The sequence below is a fragment of the Candoia aspera genome, chromosome 1 (assembly GCF_035149785.1).
Source record: "Candoia aspera isolate rCanAsp1 chromosome 1, rCanAsp1.hap2, whole genome shotgun sequence".
NCBI classification, from domain to species: Eukaryota; Metazoa; Chordata; class Lepidosauria; order Squamata; family Boidae; genus Candoia; species Candoia aspera.
Genome location: NC_086153.1, coordinates 160,446,994 through 160,468,460, shown reverse-complemented (window position 1 = coordinate 160,468,460; position 21,467 = coordinate 160,446,994). Strand labels below are relative to the sequence as shown.

The 21,467-nt window shown below is 38.3% G+C and overlaps 1 protein-coding gene across 3 annotated transcripts in view; it reads left to right on the top strand.

The window, feature by feature from the left end:
* Positions 1–5,626: 5,626 nt before the first annotated feature.
* The window catches only part of UGP2 (UDP-glucose pyrophosphorylase 2), a 29,180-nt gene continuing 13,339 nt past the window's right edge, over positions 5,627–21,467 (top strand). The window contains exons 1-2 of one of the 3 annotated variants that reach the window (XM_063316862.1): positions 5,627–5,931; positions 20,409–20,536. In XM_063316862.1, the coding sequence (XP_063172932.1) occupies positions 20,423–20,536 (114 nt within the window). In that variant the 5' untranslated portion in view covers positions 5,627–5,931; positions 20,409–20,422. The other 2 variants (XM_063316854.1, XM_063316846.1) reach the window with 2 other exon arrangements.

Here is a 21,467-nt window from a genome sequence, read left to right as displayed (position 1 = left end):
GACCTCCCAGTTAGCAGGGCCATTGGAAGGGTACTCTAGATCGTAAAGGCTGAGTTAAGGATGAAGGCAGGTTTTAGACTGGTATACTACAGAGTTCCTCTATTTTCTTTTCACGTGTAGAAATCCATAAGTAATCATATATAACAGGTTGGTCATGGAAGAACTACCTGTGCTAGTGAAGGCAGAGAAATCCTACCCATATGCTTTCTCAGTCTAATTATAAGGCAGAGTAGAATAGAAGTAATATGTATCAGTCACAAGTTCTATTTTTTTTTTATTTTCACTGACGGCTATTAATAAAAATATTATTTTATTTTGCTCTTTGATCTGAACAATGTAGAAAGCAATAAAAACTACATCTGACTTTTTTATTTTTGGCCATTCATTGTGTCCGATCCTTGGCAACTGCCTGGACTAGGCCCTGCAGTTTTCTTGGCAAGATTTCAGAAGTGGTTTGCCATTGCCTGCTTCCTAGGGCTGAGGGAGAGGGACTGGCCCAAAGTCACCCAGCTGGCTTTGCGCCTAAGGCAGCCTTCTGGTTTCTAGCCCATTGCCTTAACCACTAGACCAAACTGGCTCTCAAGTCTGACTTACTTTTCCCAGTAACAAGTACTCTTGCCTACATTTTAACAGACATTTGACATAAACGTAATTTAATTCTCTTCAGTAATAAAAATACCATAAAGCATTTGAGATTATAGCAGGAATACAAAACCAGTGTATACACAGAGGGCCAGCTCTTTGGAAGACATTATGTGCACATAGAACTGTTAAGTAAACACTATAATATTCCACTCCCCTCTGAGTGGAACTCCCTCTCTTATCGAGCCAGAACTCCCATTTTTTGTTGCTCAATCAAGTGGACAAAAGAACAGACATAAATTATTTCTCATCCATCTATCCTCTGAGCAGCTGCAATGTTTTTTCAGAGAGAATATAACCTATTCTCACAGTTCTAATTCAGAGTATCAGTACTACATGCACGTAGTGTTGGTGCTGATCCACATGCCTATGTGGACAATATGGGTTTGCAGACACAGCACAGCCTAAAGAAATGGACTAATAATAATAGGGGTACAATAAGTGAAATGAACACTACAACTTTTAAAATAGTGCAAAGGTAGGAATAGCAGAATTAAGCGTAAGGGAAACTTTAGGATTAAGCATCCAATCATTCTCTTCTGCCTCCCTCTGCCCCTTCTTATATTGATCTCTAATTTATAAAGTATGATCTGGAAAATTACCTTTATCAAAGATAGAAACAGTCATTGATACATCTGTTTTGCTGAAATGAATAATGAATTTCATGAGGAACAGCCAAGGAATTGCTAAGCCCCAAAGTGAAGGTTGCCTAGTTGCTAAATTACCATTATTGGTTATTTTTTTCCTGAGTCTTTGCAGGAGAGGTTGAAGGAATGTTGGCTGCTATTGCCCCTGGAGGTTTTAATTTTATGTTTTTAGTTATCAGGTGACCATGCAGCCCTATAGTTTATGCCTATTTTTTCTTAGGTAATTTTATTGATGCTATTGTTGTGAGCCCAGTGTCTGGTAAAATGGGTGGCACACAAATAACACAAATAAGTTTGCTGAAAATAATGTTTTCAATAACAGGAGAAGGACTTCACAGAAAAAAGGCACAAGTAAGCATACTCAGAAGAAGCCCTGAAGAGTGGGGGCTGGGCCAGATTAAGGCAACTGATGCCCTAAGCGCAGCCCAACAATGATGTCCCTTGGCCCTTCCGTTGCTTAACTGACAAGACACTAAGACTTAATAGGTGCTGAAAACTAAAGTCAAGGGTGGCAGTGAGAGTTCAGGGCAGGATAGCTGGGGAAAAAACTCTGTGGTGCCCCCTTCCCTTGGTGCTCTAAACCCATGCTCATTTTGCTTAATGGTCACTCTAGGGCTGAGTAAGGGAAAAAGAAAACAAAACAAGTGTGTCCCTGGTAATTTATTTTTGGTTTTAGTAATTGATTATTGATTTTAGCTGCTTAGTGCTCCAGCAATATTACGTAGCTGGATGTTGAGATTACCATACTTTTGGAAAACGGGGCATTCCTGGGAGATTTGTGAGAGCTGCTAAGTGTACCCTAATGGCAATTGGTTTCCATGGCTTTTTTGGTGTTAGGTTACTTTAACTACAGCCTGGCACGTTGTTTTATCCAGATCCAGATTAACGTCTTGGGGCTGTTTAGAAAAACAAGGAGTGGTACAAGCATGGAGGTAAAGCAGGACCATCCCTGTGTGATGATTTGGCTATTGGATTTTCTTTTTCCAAGCCCAAGAGTAGGGAAGCTTTGTTCTGAAAACAAGGAATTGGCTTTCCCTCCTCCCCACAAACATGGTATTGCTAAAGAATGCAAAGCCTGTTGAGATACCTCCCAAAATGGAGGTGGATAAACGAAGCATGGCTGACTGGGTTGTCCGGAGCATTCCTTAGCTATAATTAAACTATGCTTAACGTGTTATGCATATGTTTTTGAACTGTGAGTCTAACTATGAGGGAGTTCGTGATGTTCACCTATGGCTTTTTGAATAAGCCACATCTAGCTAGGTTCAAACAGCATCAAACCATAAACTATGATATGTAAACCAGAATTGATAAACCACAATTTCTGATTCACCTGTTGCACAAAGCTAAACCAACTACATTATGGCTTAGTGTGATATGTGACTCCAACCATAGTCACACACCAATATATATGACTAAGTGTAAAAACAGGAATGAGATTTGTTAAAACTGAACATTGTCCTCAGTTATATGAGTGAAAAAAATGGCAGAAATAAATATCTCTTCAAAGGGGCATCATCAAGAAGTGATAAAGGTTCAGAGTCTCAATATTGCCATTGCCAACCGCAAAATATTGTTTCTTACTGTCTGCAATAAAAGTGGCTGTTGCTGTTCCATAAAAATACTACTGCAATTATAGAAATGCTATTTGAGAGTATTAATGGCTTTTAGACCTCATTATCTGTAATTCCACTAAATAAATAAATAAAAATATTGTAGAGAACAATGTAGGATATACTGCCAAAGAGAAAGTGCAGGGAAATGTTTATTAAGCAGACTCTAGACTGTAAACTCTCCCTTCCCTCTTCATCTTTTAGCTGGATGGCCACTTTTATCAAATAAGTCATGGAATAGGTGTACAAAACCCAGGTGCCTTACCTGCTGAAGAAATATTATAACCTTTTTTGTTTTTGTATCTCAATCCCCTGGAGAGAATTGGGATTTGCTTATCATAGCTGCTGTGGGCTTCTGACAAATACAGAATGTTATCAGAACCAGTCTGATAGCGTAATTTGGTTGTCTTATAAGGCCAGTCAAAGTCTATGAATCTGCAAGTATTATGCAGAAAAACTATGTCTAATCAAAAGAAGTTTTGGAATCTGAACTTCTGAATCTTTCCTCCAGATTTTCTAGTCTTTAATAATCTAATACATAAAATAATAGTTTGGTTTTAAGAATACATCCTTCTTTTTAGTCTTTGTTTTCCTGTATCCATCCATATATGTGTGTATGTGTTTCTGAATGTGTTTATTTACAGGGAATAACAAATGGAAGCATAAAAATTGAAAAGCAAAACATTTTGGTTTCCATCTTCTTCAACTGGCCTCATCCTGGATCCTGTATCTGACATCCTTCCTCTACCAATAAATCTCTCTCTGGGAATATTCCATCTACGCTGTTCAGTAATTCCCACACTAACTCCAACTTCTTTTTTATTCACATTGGATCAACGAAGGAAGGCAGAAGCCAAAATATTTTGCTTTTAAACTTTCATATTTGTTTAATTAGTCATTCTGAAAAAGCTGTTTTTACTTATTAACTATTTCCTTCTTAGATTCAGATCTAACATGTTTCAAGTAGTTTGATGCCTTAGACATTTCTTGTATGCATTGAAAATTTGATGTATAGACATTTCAAACTTCTATTGATTCTGTAAGACACACACACAAAATTATTTATTATTCAAATTTTATTACCGTCCATCTCCCCCAAAAGAGGGACTCTGGGCGGCTTACAGTAAAATCAAGCTACAACAATAAACATTAAAATCTGATAAAAATCAAACACATTACAAATATAAAATGCAATAAATAAATATAAATATAAAATTATTGCTAGGTGCTGTGCATTGTTTTGGGTATTACTGCATTTAAAAAATCAGTGCCTAGTTTCTTTGATGGTGTGGACGAACTATTAGGTGATTACATTCTCAAAGTACTGCTGGGGAAAAATGCTTATTGACCTTTAAAACAGAAGTTCGGCTTCCTGCATCAGAACAGGTTGCTTTGCTGATTTGGATTATGAACCGTGGACAACAGTTGAGTTAGATTTCTGTCTCTATATATATATGTTTGCATGAACTTTATCAGTTGCACTAACTCTTGGATCCTGTTCAAAAACTTGACTTTTAAAACCAGTCATGATCTGTAGCTGCTCTTGACTTCTAAAGCCCTTTATCAGTTCCTGCCAATGTGCCTGAATGACTTTTTAGATCCTCAGCAGGGGTCTTTCATACCTCTCTTGGCACCTGAGATATAGCAGCTAGTTACCAGGGAAAGGATTTTTTAAAAGATATGATGGGTAGTAATCAGGGAAGGGTTTTTTAAAGTAAGGAACTCTGAGTCTGACATGTTCTTTGCTGTATTCACTCTGATGCTTTTCATGTATGCGTAAAGGGTTTTTGTTAAAAGCTTCCCAAACTTTTGAATGTTTTAACTCAGCCTTCCCCTACCTGGGGCAGGTGACATCCATTGTCCTCAACCAGATCTGCAGAGGATGATTTAGCTCACATCTGAAAGGGACCAAACTGTTTTAGCTTTTCTTACTTTAAGTAGATATTGCTTTCTTACTGCTGTTACTCTTAGCTTATTTTATAATTTTCAATACTTTATTGTAAATTGATCTCATGGCTGTGTTCACACTACTGCGGTATAGTGGTTAAAATGTTGAACAGGCCTCAGGGAGACTCAGATCTAGTCTACCTTCAGCCATGGAAGTTCAGGGGGTGAGTTTGGGCCAGCCACTCTCTCAGCTTACCTTATTGCTTCACAGGGTGGTTGTTGTGAGGAAAAAATGGGAGGAGGCAGTGCCATGAATTCCTGAACAAGAGGTGGGGATGTAAATCAATCACATATTAAATCATAATCACTGTCTTATTATTTTATATTTTGCTTATTTTATTATTTTACAACCATAATGAACTTTTAACTAAATCAAAGCCAGCCAAATCACATTCTAATTCAATATGGGCTGGACTCAACCAGTGTGGTTAGGAAACCATAGTTTAACACAGGCCTTAGTACTAATCCATAATTAACTTACTGCTGGGTGAACACAGCCAATGTAACTGAATGAAAAATAAAACCCGATGTTCATAAGGGGACATGTGAATTGTTATTGCATCCATTGTGCACATATCAATGCTTCCGGTCAGAGACAAGTCCAAAGTAGTCAAAAACAACGAGGAGACCTCATTCGTAGGGAGTTAGTCTGACTCTTCGGGTATTTCCCACAGATCCTCGTCGTTTAATCACTTGAATGGTAGGTTGCCGCTGCTCCCGGAAACGAACGCCCTGTGCGGACTTCGTACCGTGGAACACAACCGAGCCTCCATTACTTTGCGAGCGCGCGGAGTGAAACTGCTGCAATGAAAAGATCGCCGGTTTTGGTAACCAAAGGCCTCGGACAAAAGCAAGCAATTACTGGACGGCCCACCTCTACCAAATTCTACACCTTCTTCACCGTGATTGGCGGCTGCGCTTTTAAGAGCGAACAACGACGTCTACGTTTAATGCAGCACTTCCGTTTTAGTTCCCTCCGCCTTGAAGCTGGCAGCTTAACGGAGTCGTTTAACTTGCTGCCGCCGCCGCCGCCGATCCTCTTCCTCCTCCTCCTCCTCGAGGCCCACTGCTGGAGCCCTGACGTGAGTGGGAGGAGAGACCAGACCGGGGCTTTTGTGAAATACACTATTTAAAAAAAAATCCCACCACTGCTGCCAGAATTGAGCTCCCAAACCCTTCCCACTCCCCGGCCCAACCCCACCGCCCGAGGAAATAGGTGGGTAATACCTGATGGCTTTGTAAAGGAGGGGGTGGGAGAGTAGCTGCTGCTACCGCCGCCCTCTTCCCTGGCTTCGTCTCCTAAAATAGGGATTGCCTCGAGGAGGCCTTTGTTGTTTGCCTGGGGCGGGGAATGGTCCGCGCGAGGTGGCGCGCGCGCCTGTGCTTTGGAAGCAGCTGGTGCGGGGTGGTGATGAAAGCGCAAAGCAGCCCGAGGGGAAAATACGCTGCGGTGACCTGCTGATAGTCACGTCCTTCTCGTCAGAGTGCTGCTGTTCTGCTTTCCCCTAACCTCGTCTTTTTCATTTGTTGCTTTAATAGAGGTTGGTTTTAGGCCCCGGCTCCTGGTTGGTTTTTCAACTTTCCCCGGTTGACTTCGCGCTTCACCCAACCACCATCTGTTTCCTTCCCCATCCCGTCCTGGCTAGTAGCTTCCTGAGGGAGGTAAACCCAAAATCGGAAACAGTGGTGATGGACGCATAGACTATGCAGACTAAGCATCAACCCCCCATTCCTTCCAGCTCTTGGAGGGGATAGCTGAAGCCCCACCTACCAATGCCTTTACAGTGTTTCTCTGAATTTGGAAGCATTGCATCTCCAAAGTGACTGTGAGCCAGGTAAATAAGCAGGCTCAGGTCTGGCTGGTACTTGAGGGAGACCTCTGGGGAATCCTGAGGCTTAGACTAGACTGAGGAATTGAGGGAACATTCTAGAGCAGTGTCTCTCAACCTTGGCAACCTTAAGATGTGTGGACTTCAACTCCCAGAATTCCCCAGCCAGTCACACAAAGTTGCCAAGGTTGACAAACACCGTCCTAGAAGATGCAGTTGGAAAACTGCTGATTTTGAAGTCACTGGGGGTGGAATTTCACTTTCTGCTCACTGTCATTGCTTTAGGCAGAATAGTTGATACAGGTGAAAGAAGGACGGGTATGCTCCCCCTTTGTTCTGAGCACTGAAGAATGCATAAGGCTGTGCTTGCAGGATAGATTGATCTGAAAAGTAGTCAACTGCATTTTAGCCAAGCATGGTGTGTAAATGGAGTCAAGGTAGTTAGTTCCGGGAATCTTGCAAACCCTAAGAGGGTTAATTGAGTTTGCCGGGTATGCAGATCCTGCAAACACAGCCTAATGTGGGTGTCTCTGTTATCACAGAGAAAGTGAAAGTGTTTATTATGTGTTCATAGAAATTGTGGAGAAGGAATAATAATGGGAAAATCGTTTGACTGATACTTCTGTCTTGTATTGTGAGCCATCCATGGTCAGTCTAGAGTCTGGCGGTGCCTACATTGAATAAATAAAACAATACTTTTATGTTGTGGAAACTAATACATTTCCTTTATCATAGTAACCCACTTGTGTGTTGATTTTATAAGTCTGTTTTATAGATCCCACAGGAACCATAGGCCATGGGGAAAATAAATATGCAACTCCACAAATTTTCCCAGGTGGTCCCTTATATTTTGCTCTTGTTCCATTCCTGTAGGTTTGTCTTTTAGAATGCATGTTTTCTCCTGCCCCTCTACTTTTTACCTCTTTTTCCAGAGTACTTTTAATTTAAAATAAGACCAAAAACAAAAACCAGGAAGCTGGTATGCTGCAAAGCACTAACCTTTAGTCCAAAGTAGTTTCTAAACCCCCATTAATTTGACTGGTGGCTGCAGTCCAGTGTTTTGTTTATAAGTATTTTACCTGCCCAAAAGAAAAACAGCTGAATGGGGATAGAAGAGAACCATCGAGTAAATGCTTATGTTCCCTATGGCAGCTATTTTGTAATATTTTGTCATTTTTGCAAGATCATCCATAACATGTTCTCACTGTTCCAGTTAGTGGCCATCAGACTGAAAATATTTGAGTCTTCTGATGTATAATCTTGAAATAAAATTAAGGATTTGGGACACTTTTAGACTAAAGTACAATATCACGCATTTTTGTGGATCAATCAAATGAAAATGCATTTGAGCTGTAAAAGCTTATAATAAAACTGGATATTCTGAAGGGTGCCCCAGATCTGCCTCTGCCGCAGTGACCATCTCTTTGAAAACTTTGAAAGATACCCTTAAATAAGGACTGCAGCAAACTGTTTTTTACAAAGTCAGATGACCTGGGTTTTGCACAGCACATTCTTACAAAGCAGGTCTATTCAGAAGTTGCACCCATCGAACCCAAGGGAGCGATGATGAGGAATAGCACTGCAGCCCTAACATGCAAAAGCAGCTGTTGTGTGGCAGAAAAGAGAAGAACAACACGCAAAAATGAGCCGGTTTCTTGTTGCAAGATTTCTCTGAAGTGAAGGAATAGGGGTCTAAGTCTGACCCTCCCTCCCCCAGCTGGGGATGAGAACCGAGGCTGGGAAATCAAAAGAGATCCTTTTCTCATGCCGGAAGAGGTGGCTTGGGAAAACCAGCCGGCAGCTCTTGGAGAAGGAGAGAGAGCAGGAGTAGCGTTTAGGTGCTCCTAAGGAGTCTTGCCTTTTAAAGGAGACCCACTAGTGAATCCCCAGGAAAGGAGGAGTCGGGGGTGGGGGGAATGGTGGGATCCGCTCTCATCTCCGCTGCAGCCAGGCGGTTCAGTGGTGGAGGAAGGGGAGGAGAAAAGGGCGGTGGTGAGGCACAGTTTTTGGCCCTCCTCTTTCATTGATGAAACGTAAATGCTTATGGTTTTTACCTTGAAGACAGTTTCTCTGAGTCATTTATTCCGGAGGACAGAGCTAGGAAGAGAGCAGGGGACAATCAGGGAAAAAATCCTGATGAAAGTCATTTGATGGCCTTTTTGTAGGGGTGGGTGGCTAGGACGTTTATGATTAGGGCTCTTTATTTTTTCGGAAAGAGTATTCTGTTGATACTTCCCCCACAGTTATTCAACATTTATGTATCTGTTACTTCAGGAGAGAAGTCAGTTAAAAGAAAAAAGGCTCTTATTTTTCTGAGCTTTTCTGGTATATTCTGAAGGAGGTGGTGTCTTAATTTTTCTATATTTATACAAGAAGAGTATTTTCATAAAGATCCAAAATGTCATCATTTGCAAAAGGTAAGTGTAAGCTGAAGTGCCAGAAGCTACATGATGTTCGTTGCTATGTGTTTTCCTAAATAGAGCTGTGCTATGCCGCGCAGGCAGCTGTAGAGGTTCGGTGGCAGTGGTGGGAGGCTGTTTCAAAGGGGTATCAGTTGGATTAAGCCAACAATTCCCTTCTTGTTTTGAGTGTTGCTTAGGTGATAGCAAAGCACTGCTGGTGTCTACGATCTTTGTGTGTTGTGTGTGTGTGTGTGAGAGAGAGAAATCCCATGTGTGTGTACGTGGGGGGGAAGCGTGTGAGTAGGATTCCTTTTCTTTCTCCAAATGTTAAAAAAAAGACGAAAACTAGACTGAGGCGGTTGGAGCTGCTGGCTCTGAGTCTGGTAAATTAAAGAACAGTCTGTACTGAGTTGCTTATCAGCTGGCCTCTCCATTAACATATCACGACATACATGGTTATTAAAGCCCCATTTCTCCTGGGTGTTTTATGGCTGTGCATGTCTGTATATGTGGTTTGAAAATCCTGTATTGTGAAATTGTCCATAAGCAAACATGTTAGCTTGATGACTGATGCAATGCTGTGACAAGGGAATGATTTAATAGCATTCTTACTATTTCACTGAAATCTTGTTTCCTGTATGATGCCTCAAACCAAATGTATGAAGCCTTCAGTACTAGAAAGGAAAGTGTGTAGAATATTTCAAATAGATAATACATGGAAAAGCTAGGTAATTTAATTCAGAGTACTATCTATCCCAGTAGAGTGTGAACATACGTGATGGGTTATAGATAGAGAATAATCCTTGTAACGACTGAGCAAAAAGCTAAGCACAGAAATTATTGACCCTTAAACAAAACAAAAACAAACTCCCCAAAACCAATGAATGTTATTTTAGTGTCTGGTGTTGCTACTTTTTAAGCCCAATACTGGAAGAGGCCATTTTGTATAAAAATGGATTTCATTATGTTTTCTGAAAGTGTCTATTCTATAATACCACATGCCTTACTTAGAAGATAGTCTTGGACTTTAAAATATTAGAATTATATACTTGCATATTTGCAAATACCTTTTTATGACAGCAGCCTTTTATAATAGTTTCTAGCTGATTAATAATGTCTAGCACTAGGCATAGAAAGTGGTATGTATACAGTTTTGCTTTTTGCCATGGAATGAAGTTGTTTCATGCTCTTAATTTAAATCTGATTGTTTCAGATGACCTTAGGGCATGGCAAATTTTATTTTTCAAAATACTTTTTCTTAAAAGTAGATCTTGTAGAATACACAGAATGTGATGTGATTGCTTTAAAAAAGCTGAAATGTAGTAGAGTATGCTAATGCTGTACTTAACATTGTAGAATGAGCGAAACAAACATGATTTTTAAGGAGCAATATATGTTATCTTCCCTTAAAATGTGAAGCTTTTGAAAAATACCCAGTGTTATACTATATAGAGTATATATGTAGCTAGGTTGCTTGAAATGGTGTTTCCACTTACCTGGGAATAAACTCAAAATAACTTAATTCTGAATAAATGGAGGTGGAGTAAAACTGAAGCTTTGACTATTATATATGTGCCTTTTACTATAATTGTTGAGCTGATTAAGCATGCTAAAACTTGTTCCTAGACACAGATATCACTTATAATAAGATGCATAGTTACATGTTTATACAATAATATCCACGGTAACTGTATTGTGAGAGTCATACATCTCTGCATGTCCTATTCCCATTGAAATCAGGCTCATACAGTATTTCTGCTGAAATATATTTTTGCCCTTCTATTCATGGTTCTATATTTTGCATATTGTTTCCTATCTTGCCCTAAGACTGTAATTTTTATTTCAGTTACTATATATACAAATTACTTCAGGAGTTTCCACCAAGTTATTGAATGGTAAACTCCGCTGTGTGTAGGGGAGCTACTTTAATATTCACTCAGGCAGAGAATTAGTGTTGAGGTTAAAAAAAAAATTGTCTCCTGTAATAAACCACATAATCAGCATTAATGATAAGATTTGAAATATCTGTTTGGAGATGGAACCTGTGCTAAAATATTTAAAACACTGATAGATCAGTTTGCATAACTCATCAGTTACACTGATCAGTGTGCATACCTGATCGATTTAAGATCAGTTTGCAAAAAGCAATAGGTACAGCTAGGGACTTAAAAAATTGACACGCCATGCAAACTTATTAAGAAACAGGCCCTTCCAAATATAATATGTTTAATTCATCCACTGAAATAAGTAGGAATAAAAATGCTTCAGTTTGGATAGATTGTGCCCAACTGTTTTCAATTTTCACTGCTAAATTATATTAACTGATTGTGTATGTATATTACTCCCTTAAACAGATAAGGCTTAGTTCACACCAGTACGATTTCAAGCTTTTCCAAAATCCTATAAAATGAGGTGATAAATTTAGAGTATTTCATTTATTTTCACTTCTTTATTTATTTAAATGTATTGGCTGCCAAACTCCAGTGGACTCTTATTACTAATATTTATTAATAAGTATGTTACCAGAAGGGAAGGAAATGCTATCTTTCCTTTCTTGCCTGTCATGTTTAAATGGCCATGCACAATGGATCACATTCATATCAGTTTTATTGACAGTCAGCAACTGTCCTCTCGTGTGGTTTTGCTTTACGGTGGCAAGTCATCTTTAGAGTTGCATTTCTGTTTTAGCTGGGGCAAACAACTGTTCTTAGTTGGTGTCATTCCTTCTCAGTGTTTTTAAAGAGACACCTGTTCAGTATGGATTGTTTTCTTAATATAAGAGTTTTAAAAATATTTTAGTAACTTTTCCCTGTCTAGCCTTTCAGTGCTTACTCATGGGTCAAGTGTTTAGTAGGATTGGGGAACCTATTGCCCACCCAATGTTTCAGTAATATAACTCCAGGTGCCTTCTTCATTCATAAAGCTAACTGGTGCTATGGGGAATTCAGCAAAGCAGAGCAAGGTTCTCTCTTTGTATATAAGGAAATGACATGGAGGCTCAGTTTCTGTTGTGTGTATGAATGAAACAGAAAAATAAATGGCTGAATGTACATAACAATTTAATAGGTATTACTATTAAAACTGGTTGAACTGGTTTAGTGTTACAATCCTATGGAGATACCATCATTTTTTTTTCTCTTTAAAGATATCAAACTTGAGTTATTGATAAGCAGCTCCATAGCCACTTAGTAGAATATATAACCAACCATGGGTTTGAACAAGCTTGTCTCAGGGTTACACCATGTGTATATATACCATATTACACTTTCAACTTGTTATATTGATTCAGATAAACTGTAATATAATGTACTCTAGTCAATATTACTAATTTTATGGAAAACTTTGAATTGGAAAATATTTGTCTTTGCTAAATGCCAAATCGTGTCAATTAACTCTAGTGTAAGATTGCTCTGTGAAACAAGAGTTGCCTTGGGAAATGTATTTTTTATATTTCTCCTGCATTCATAGATTATGTTGCTGTAATAGAGGTTAAGTATTAGTAATTCCTAATATAAATTTAAACTTTAGTGGCCAGAATGTAACGCACTTTCCTGTACTATCTAGCAATTTTAGTGTGGGGTGGGTAGATTTTTGTTTTCTTTTTAAAGCATTTAAATTTATGCAATGTCTTACATGCTTTTTTAATTTTGTTACTGCGCAATGAAATGGTGCTTCTCTTTTGCCACCAAATTTTGGCATAGAAGTTTTGGATACATTGGGGTCGTGAAAAAGGGTTTAGCAGACTACAGCTTTCCATCCCTTTGCTAAGCTAAAAGCCAGCAAATCACATTATCACTTAGCAAATCGAGGCCGTTGTAATTAGGTTTAAACTAAAAAGTGTTGTCTATGTGAAATAATTTTACCTGTTTATATAAATTGAATGAACAGATACATCTAAAATACTTAGAGCCAGTACATATGCTGGTTTTTTTTTTTTTTTTCCAGATGAATACATTCAGGTTTGTGGTCTTAAGTGTTTAGGTAGTGGCTGTGAAAAGGTCCACGTGTTTCTATTATTAACAGGAAAGTAGTGGAATTGAAGAGGTCATGCTATATAAAAATAGTATTGAACATCTTTCAGAAATATATAATCCAAGTATAATTTCTAATAATTACTAAAGCAAATTCTGTAGATATATGATGGAATTTCTAAATCCATATACTGTAGATTATAACTATATATTTAAATTAGATTAGATTAAATATAACTATTTAAAATGAATTTAAAAATCTCTGAGATGGCAGAGGCAGTGTATTCATGCCAATAATTCTCCCTGCCCAAGAGAACTTGGGTCCTGTCTTTCTAGAACAAAAGTCCACATGCTATATGTTTTACGTAAAAACAAAAACAAAGGAAAAAGGATAGCACTAGCCACCTAATTATGTGTAAAGTAGCTTGTTGGGCCCCAGCTCCAGATTCCTTTTTTAATCTAGGAAGAATTATATATCTTTTGCATTTATTTAAATAAACTATTATCAAAGGTGCATAACATATACTCTAAATACAGCTGTCATTCTTGCCATGTTCCTAACATGTCTTCTAAATACATACATTTTGTTTTCTCATCCTTGGGTATCCTTCAGTCTCAGACTGATTCTGTACCTTTGGCATGGTGAAATTTCTTCTTCAAGCTACTTACTTAATTTTTAATGTGTTTGAATAAAATTTACAGCAGTGATACAGAATTTGATGTGAATATCAAGGACAGGCAATCTGTTGCCCTCCAGATCGACCAGATTTCAGCTCCCATCTGTCCCAGTCAGCATGACTAATGGCAAAGGATTTTAGCAATTGTAGCCCAGCATACTTATTTAGTCCCAATTTCAGGTTGTCTATCCCTAGTCTGAGCAGGGACGCGGTGGCGCTGCGGGTTAAACCGCTGAGCTGCTGATCGGAAGGTCGGCGGTTCGAAACCGCGCGGCGGGGTGAGCTCCCGTTGCTAGTCCCAGCTCCTGCTCACCTAGCAGTTCGAAAACATGCAAATGTGAGTAGATCAATAGGTACCGCTTCGGCGGGAAGGTAATGGCGTTCCGTGTCGTCATGCTGGCCACATGACCCGGAAGTGTCTATGACAACGCCGGCTCTAAGGCTTAGAAACGGAGATGAGCACCGCCCCCTAGAGTCGGACACGACTGGACTTTATGTCAAGGGAAACCTTTACCTTTACCTTTACTATCCCTAGTCTGAACAAACAACTCTGGAGTGAGACTAGGCGCATGCTTTCCTTTTCTCTATCCTCACCCCCACCCCCAAATGTCCTGTATTGTAATTCAATCCCTTCCTTTCTGGTCCACTTAAAATCGCCATAGAATCAGAAACATCAACCTGTGCTGTGCTCTTCCTAACAAGCTAGGACTATAAAGCAGAGTGATTAGCATTGTACTACTTGTACTATTTTTTATGACCCTGTTTCAGTTTCCTTCTCTTACAAGTGTGAATATAAGCAAAAGCTTATCTCATGCAGCTGTCCTAACAGTCAGGAATCACGCTGAGACGAGGAGTAGGTCTCTAGTGTTTATTACTGCTACATAAAACAGAATCCTAACAAGCTGAAGAAGCACGGGAAAAACCCAGACAGATAAACCCCGAAAGTCAAGGCGGGTCTGATCTGTGTCTCTTTGAATGGCTGCTTAACTCCTCAGTACTACGCATGCGTTTTCCCCCCTGGATAGGGGCCCCCTCCTGCTCACCACCAGTACTCATGACAGCAGCATTTACAAATGTACAATTGTATCTAGTAGGAAAGCAAGGTTCAAGAAAGGCCTTTGAGGAAGGCAGAGTTTCATAGTAAGCATGAATTCTTTGTTCACAATTTACATTTAGTTGCATCCGGAAATAAAGATCACTCAACATTTGAATGGGATGCAGTATATTGGTAAGACTCTTGAAAGCAGTAGGAAAAGTGTTATATTATTATTTTGTTTTAATTAGGAAGTCAAGGTGGTGTAATACTCTCTTGTCCAATTTATGCACTGGTATTGGATAAAGGCACTAAAAGCACAAGAATGTCTTGAACGTTTGATTAGAGCCATACTGTTGTGCTACCCAATTGACTCCATTGGAAAGCAATACCTTCAGAGCCTCAGGTTTGGTGAGAACCGTTCCAGTTCTTTCCTTAACATCTGGAAACAGATAAAGCAGACTGAATGTAGGATCTCTAAACAGGACTAAAATCTTTTTATTTCTGTGTTTTACAATGTTAATATTATTTCAAAACTAATAGATTATATGATCAATTATTGACTATATGTGGAAAATAGTTCTTCAAGAAGGAATGTCTAATCCTTGTCTGTTCCTTTTGTTTTATTCTCAGGAGCTTGTTACTAAATGTAGGGATGGTAGACTTCTTGCCTTGTTTGTTGGCGTCTAAGCTCCAAACAGTGTTACAGGCTGGGTTTAACCATCTTGTGAAGCATGCATGCCTGTCTGTCTGTCTGTCTATCTGTCCATCCATCCATCCATCTTTTGTTCAGTACAATGTTAACTTTTGCAACAGATGTGAGGAAGCAAGCCTTTCTTCCCAGATTTGTGAAAACTTTTTTACTAGTCTGCTTCTCTACATATGTTAATTGTATCAGGCAATGTGGGGGTCATCACTTTATTGCTACATTGGAAATGAGATGTGCAATTGGCAAAAGCAGGAGGGAAGGCAAACAGTTCAAACAAACCTTGTTCTGCTAATTTTATCAGGCAGTTGTAACTTCCAGGGTTATTTTTGTGGGAATGGGGCAAAAATGTATTCTGTTGTGTGGATACTAAAAAGGAAAGCCTGTTCTACAGTGCTTCTTTAGTCTCCAACTACTTAAAATGAAATTAAAGCACATTAAAGATTTCATTAGCTAAAACAAAGCTAAATGTATTCACTGTGACATCTGCAGTTGATTTTAAATATTCTTTCTCTAAATTGGGGCTGATTTACATAATATACTTTATAGGTGTTTCCCTAACAATTTTCAAGTATAAATATAGCAAGTACCTGTTTCCAAACCCATGTGATATTAACAAACATACTCTTTGGAAACCTGAGATTATCTGTATCGGCCTTCCCCAGCCTGGTAGCCAGCAGGGGTACTCAACACCCATAATGCCTAGCCGGCTTGAGAGTTGGAAATCCAACAAATCAGGAGGGTACCATCTTGGGGAAGAATTCTGTTTTTATAACGAGTAACATGACTCATTAATATGTGATGCATGTGATGAAGTTAAATTGTTAAGCAACTGTATTTTTGTAATCTGAAAACAATCTGACCATTCCAGCCCTGATTTTTATTAAGTTTCAATAGTTGGAACTATGATTAGTTTTAATAACTGGTTTAAATGGTAAAAATGCTTCCAGTGGATGTCTTGCATAGCATTCATTGTTCCTAGCTTATGTAGTGTTAATTATGGCATGTACAGAGCTACATATAGAGAAATAATAGAGTGCCTTTTGTTCGTGAAGATTCACTTGTTGAATGATAGTGGTACTTCGATAACAAGAGACTACATCTACTGCTACTTGAGCGGAGCTTTTGTGAAGTGGTGCTTCTTGCTTGGTTCTTTCTGTATCCTTTATGCATCTCCATCTGCTCTAGATGGCTTGTCAAACCTCTGGAGCAGATTTGAGAGGTAGGAGAAGATGACTTTGTTCCATTAGTGTAAGTTCTTTCCCAGCGGACAAGAACTATTGGCTATAAGCCACGGTCTTGTTTATCAATCAGTTTCCAAGGCTGTTTAACCTGAATATGCGCTAGTTGAAGAAACCTAAGAATTTATAATAGTTTGAAGGAACAGATGATTTTTAGTACAGAATTTTGAGAATCCTTCTGAGATACTACTAATCCTTTAGTCCTTTTAATAAAGCCACAACACGTTAGGTTGATACCAGTATTATAGAAGGAGTCCGATAGTGTCTGGTTAGGCTAATAAATTTTAGTCTCTTCAGATGCAATCATCAGATGCAATGGAGTATGGCAAAGTGTGCTGCAGGTCATGAACGTGTATGTTATTAATAAAACTTATTAGTTTTAAAAGGCACCATCAGACCCTCCTAATTTTTGGATACCATAGACTAATACTCTCTTCCTACAGTGTTTAGTATTGTAAGTATTTAGCTACAATGTAACAGCTACTTCTTGCAACAAATTATTCTTGCTTTGGTCAGATACAGTGGAAAACCAGTGTGCTTCACATCTGTACAAAATTTATAGATTCTTGTCTAGTTTTCTGTTACACATATACCAAGCTTGAAGTTTCTTTATAAATGTCAGTCTACTGAAGTTTCTTTATAAATATCAGTCTACTCAAGTTCCTTTGAAAACTGTTTCTGATGTCCCTTCTCTTCTTTCTTAGTGCCAGTAGTGGATTCAGCTTAAAAATTACAAAACTTGCTTATAATGCTGAGTGTGTTATGTGTATGCCTGGGTCTAAAACAGCAAAAGATAAGTGACATAATTCGACAATGTGCAGGCAAACTGAGAACTGACTGTTAACAAAAAAACCTCTTCAATAGGAATATCATCTTTTCCTCATAGACATGCGTATGATCCCATATCCTGTAATTACATACAGGCCTTCTGATTTTTTTAAAAATTATTCCTGCTTGCTTTGAGGACCTGAAGTTTTGTACTGTATCCTAGTGGTTAAGGTGCTGGGCTTGAAACCAGGAGACTGTGAGTTCTAGTCCCGCCTGAGGCACGAAAGCCGGCTGGGTGACCTTGGGCCAGTCGCGCGCTCTCAGCCCAGCCCACCTCACAGGGTTGCTGTTGTGGGGAAAACAGGAGGAGGAAGGAGTGTTAGGTATGTTTGCCGCCTTGAGTTATTTATAAAAAATAATAAAGGTGGAAAATGAATGAATGAATGAATGAATATAGATATATTATGGTATTCTGCTGACCTGCAAGACCGAACTGTACATTTAGTAGGAAAATGGCTAATACAAGCTTTACAGTAGAATTGGAATTGGGAAATGTTATGTGTTCTAATATAAGGAACGTTGCCAAGCAAGTTAAAATTATTTACACATAACATAAAAATGCTTTAGGCTGTTATTGCAAAACCTGGAAATGCCCTTATATGGAACTGAAGTGGCTCTAAAATGAAAAGCAAATATTGTGTGTAGAAACAATCAGTTTTCTTTGTAGATAGTTAGGTACTTCACTCTGAGTTTCTTTTTATTACAAAATAACATTGAGTGAGTCAAAATCACATTTATACATGGCACTCTATTTTTTCTAGAGTTTTCATCCAAAATTAACCATGTTTTTTCTGAGGCTACCAATGATTTAAATGATTTTGCATTATTCTGCTGATTCATTTTTTAAGAAGAGTCAATTTGGTATAAAGAGAGCTAGAAAAGCAAAATACAGTGCTTCATTAAAAAATAAGCGTAGGAAGGAAAAAAAGTCATGTGTTCATTGAAAACTTTCCAGATCTGGAAAACCCTACAGTTTATACATATGTTATAAGTACTGATAGTCTTGTACAATGTATGTTCGTAAACCATCAGCAACAGTATGGGACCTGACTAGTATATTCACTTAATATTGTGTTGTGTTCTGAGCTGTTCTGTTAGTTGTGAATTATCTGTAATAATAGTAAATTGTAGGCTTTGCAAATGTTGCACATACTACAGTGCATGGGTTTTACAAGTGTGACTTGAATAGGTAAAATAATAACCTAAGATAGATCACTGTGCGATTTTATATTGTTGCTTCAGGGATGACACCTGCTTGCTGTCCTGTTAGTACCATCTCTCAATGTCCACAATAGCTAGCAATGTTTTTAGATTCCGCTCAGAATTTGACTGGGAGATTCATTGTGGACTGTACAATGCCTGTTGTATAACCATTGCAACAGAGCCAGCTGCACTTGAAAATCATTTGGCCATGTGATTGGATGGAAGTGGATGGGGAGACAGGTAACTTCAACTGAATGGGTAGGAACTTAATAGGTATGGGGGGGAGTTATTTTTGTTTTTTTACAATGAAGAGTTACCTGAAACTTAGTAATGTAGTTTCAAATTGATATAATAAATTAGAGAAAAGCAGATCACTGTGTTTTGTTTCTTTTGCATAGAACTGGAAAAATAAAAAAGTGCTACTGCTCATTTATGAACTTTGGTATTTTGGATTGTTTCTGTGCTGTACGCCAGCTAGGTTTGGCTAATTCCCTGTTTAATGGTGAAAGATTGTCAGATTTTTTTTTCTAGCTAGAATCTTGTATGTACTTAAAACTATGACTCTTAAAAATACCAAGTTTTGTTTCACACTTGGAAGAAAGCACACTTTTTGTTTCATGCTTGGAACACTCAATACGGCTGTTTTGAGCTTGGAATTCTTCATGGTCAAAACATTTTGTACATCCTGGGTTCCAGCCGGGAAGAGAGTAGTTTGTTTGTTTGTTTATTTATTTATTTTATATCCTGCCTTTATTATTTTTTATAAATAACTCAAGGTGGTGAACGTACCTATTACTCCTTCCTCCTATTTTCCCCACAACAACTGCCCTGTGAGGTGAGTTGGGCTGAGAGAGAGGGACTGGCCTAAGGTCACCCAGCCGGCTTTCATGCCTCAGGTGGGACTAGAACTCTCAGACTCCTGGTTTCTAGCCCTTTGCCTTAATTGTAAGACTGTGAGATACTTTTACTCCAAGTTGTAAAGAAATGAAACTTGTCTATCATGAAAATAAACAAAGCAGAGAAGATGGACAAACTTTTCTCCCAATATGCATGTCTATAGAATACTGTAATTAAAAGAGATAAAAAAGCACTTCATCCTAGTGCATTGTGTGCATGGTTTTTTTCCCCCCCAGTAAATAATTCCAGTATCGGGACAAGTGATTGAAAAGCTGCAAGAATAAGATAAGAGTACAGTGTTTTTACTTGATTAAGGGAAGCCTTGAAACAGGGCAATTTCAATTGTCAATGATGAAAGGTTAATACTTTTAGCTAATTACCAAGGCAAATCACTGTTGGTTCTTTATTAGATAAACTAGTTTGATATTATATAATAGATAAACTGCTTGGCAAATCAGTAATGCTCAGCTGCTGAAATGCAGAACAGTCTGACAACTTAAGAAAAAAAGAGCAATTACTTGGGGACTTTTTCCATGACTAGTTAATTAATAACAAGCCCAAGATGTAGAGTGCATCCTCTTTGTCTGGCTCATTGGTTGACTAGCAAAATAGAAGAATTGTTTTGCACTTGTAAAATATTGTAGAAAATAAATCTATACGGTACACACTGCTTTTAAGGACAGTTTAAAATTACCTCTTTTTTCATCTTGTAGGCACTTTGTTCTCATCTCTCTATGATCTGCCAATAAACATTTTCTTTGTCTTTTTAAAGATTTTAGCAAAGCGATGTCTCAGGCTGGTACCTCCCCATTCCAGGAAGCAATTAGGCAAGAACTGGAATATTCCATGAAAGTGGAACTGGATAAAATACTTGCAACTGCACCACAGAATGAGCTACAGGTAGGAACTGGAACAAAATTACCGTATGTGCTTAAGCAGGTCCTGTTTTGGGGATGTTCAAAATATATGGGTATATTTGGAATAAGTGCAAGATCTAGACAGATGTTCTTGAATTTGTCAGAGAAGCAAAGGAATTATTATAGAATTTTAAGTGGAGCCACTTCAAAAACTTTATTATTCTTAAACATCATGTGGCCTCTAGGACTATATGTAATTATATTAAACAATGTCATTTAGAAAGCAGTTTTCTGTGCATTCTTTCCATTTGGGGATGGAGTAGCTGATACAAAATGAGATATGACTTTTTCTAGACTTACTTGGCTTATCTGTTTTGCTTTCAGCTCCTTCATTGTCTTTAGTTGACACCTCTTGATTTTTTCACAGTGAAACATCCTAAGGAGTTGACAAGCTTGACAACTCTAATAGCAGGGTAGATGGGCAAGAATACATAAAGCTATATACAAATAAAGCTGTGCCAAGTGCATTTTAAGGGGCATGGGTGGGTGTGAGTGTATGTATGTAACTCATAAGCTTTTAGCATGCGGGTGTGTATAATGCTAAAAAGTTATGATGGTTATTGCCTAACCATTGATGAGAAAATTCTTCTGTTTTTATTTTGTCTTGCATAGAAATGGGAGGGAGGAATAGAAAAAAGACTTTTTTAAAAAAAAATGATACACAAAATGGTTAGATATGTAAGGAATTGTTATATATTTAAAAATATTCACATCTAACCCAGAAATAAACTAGCATAAGAAAGGATAGTTTTCCTCATTACAGGGAAATCTTCAGAAATCCTTGCAAATGATAAAGACATAGAAGTAGAAACTGCTGATAATGATGATATTGTATTCAGGTTTAGAAAATGAAGCTGATTATGTAGTGTTTTATATGTGTATTTTGAGCCTTGGATGCCCTCCCTTTTCTTAGC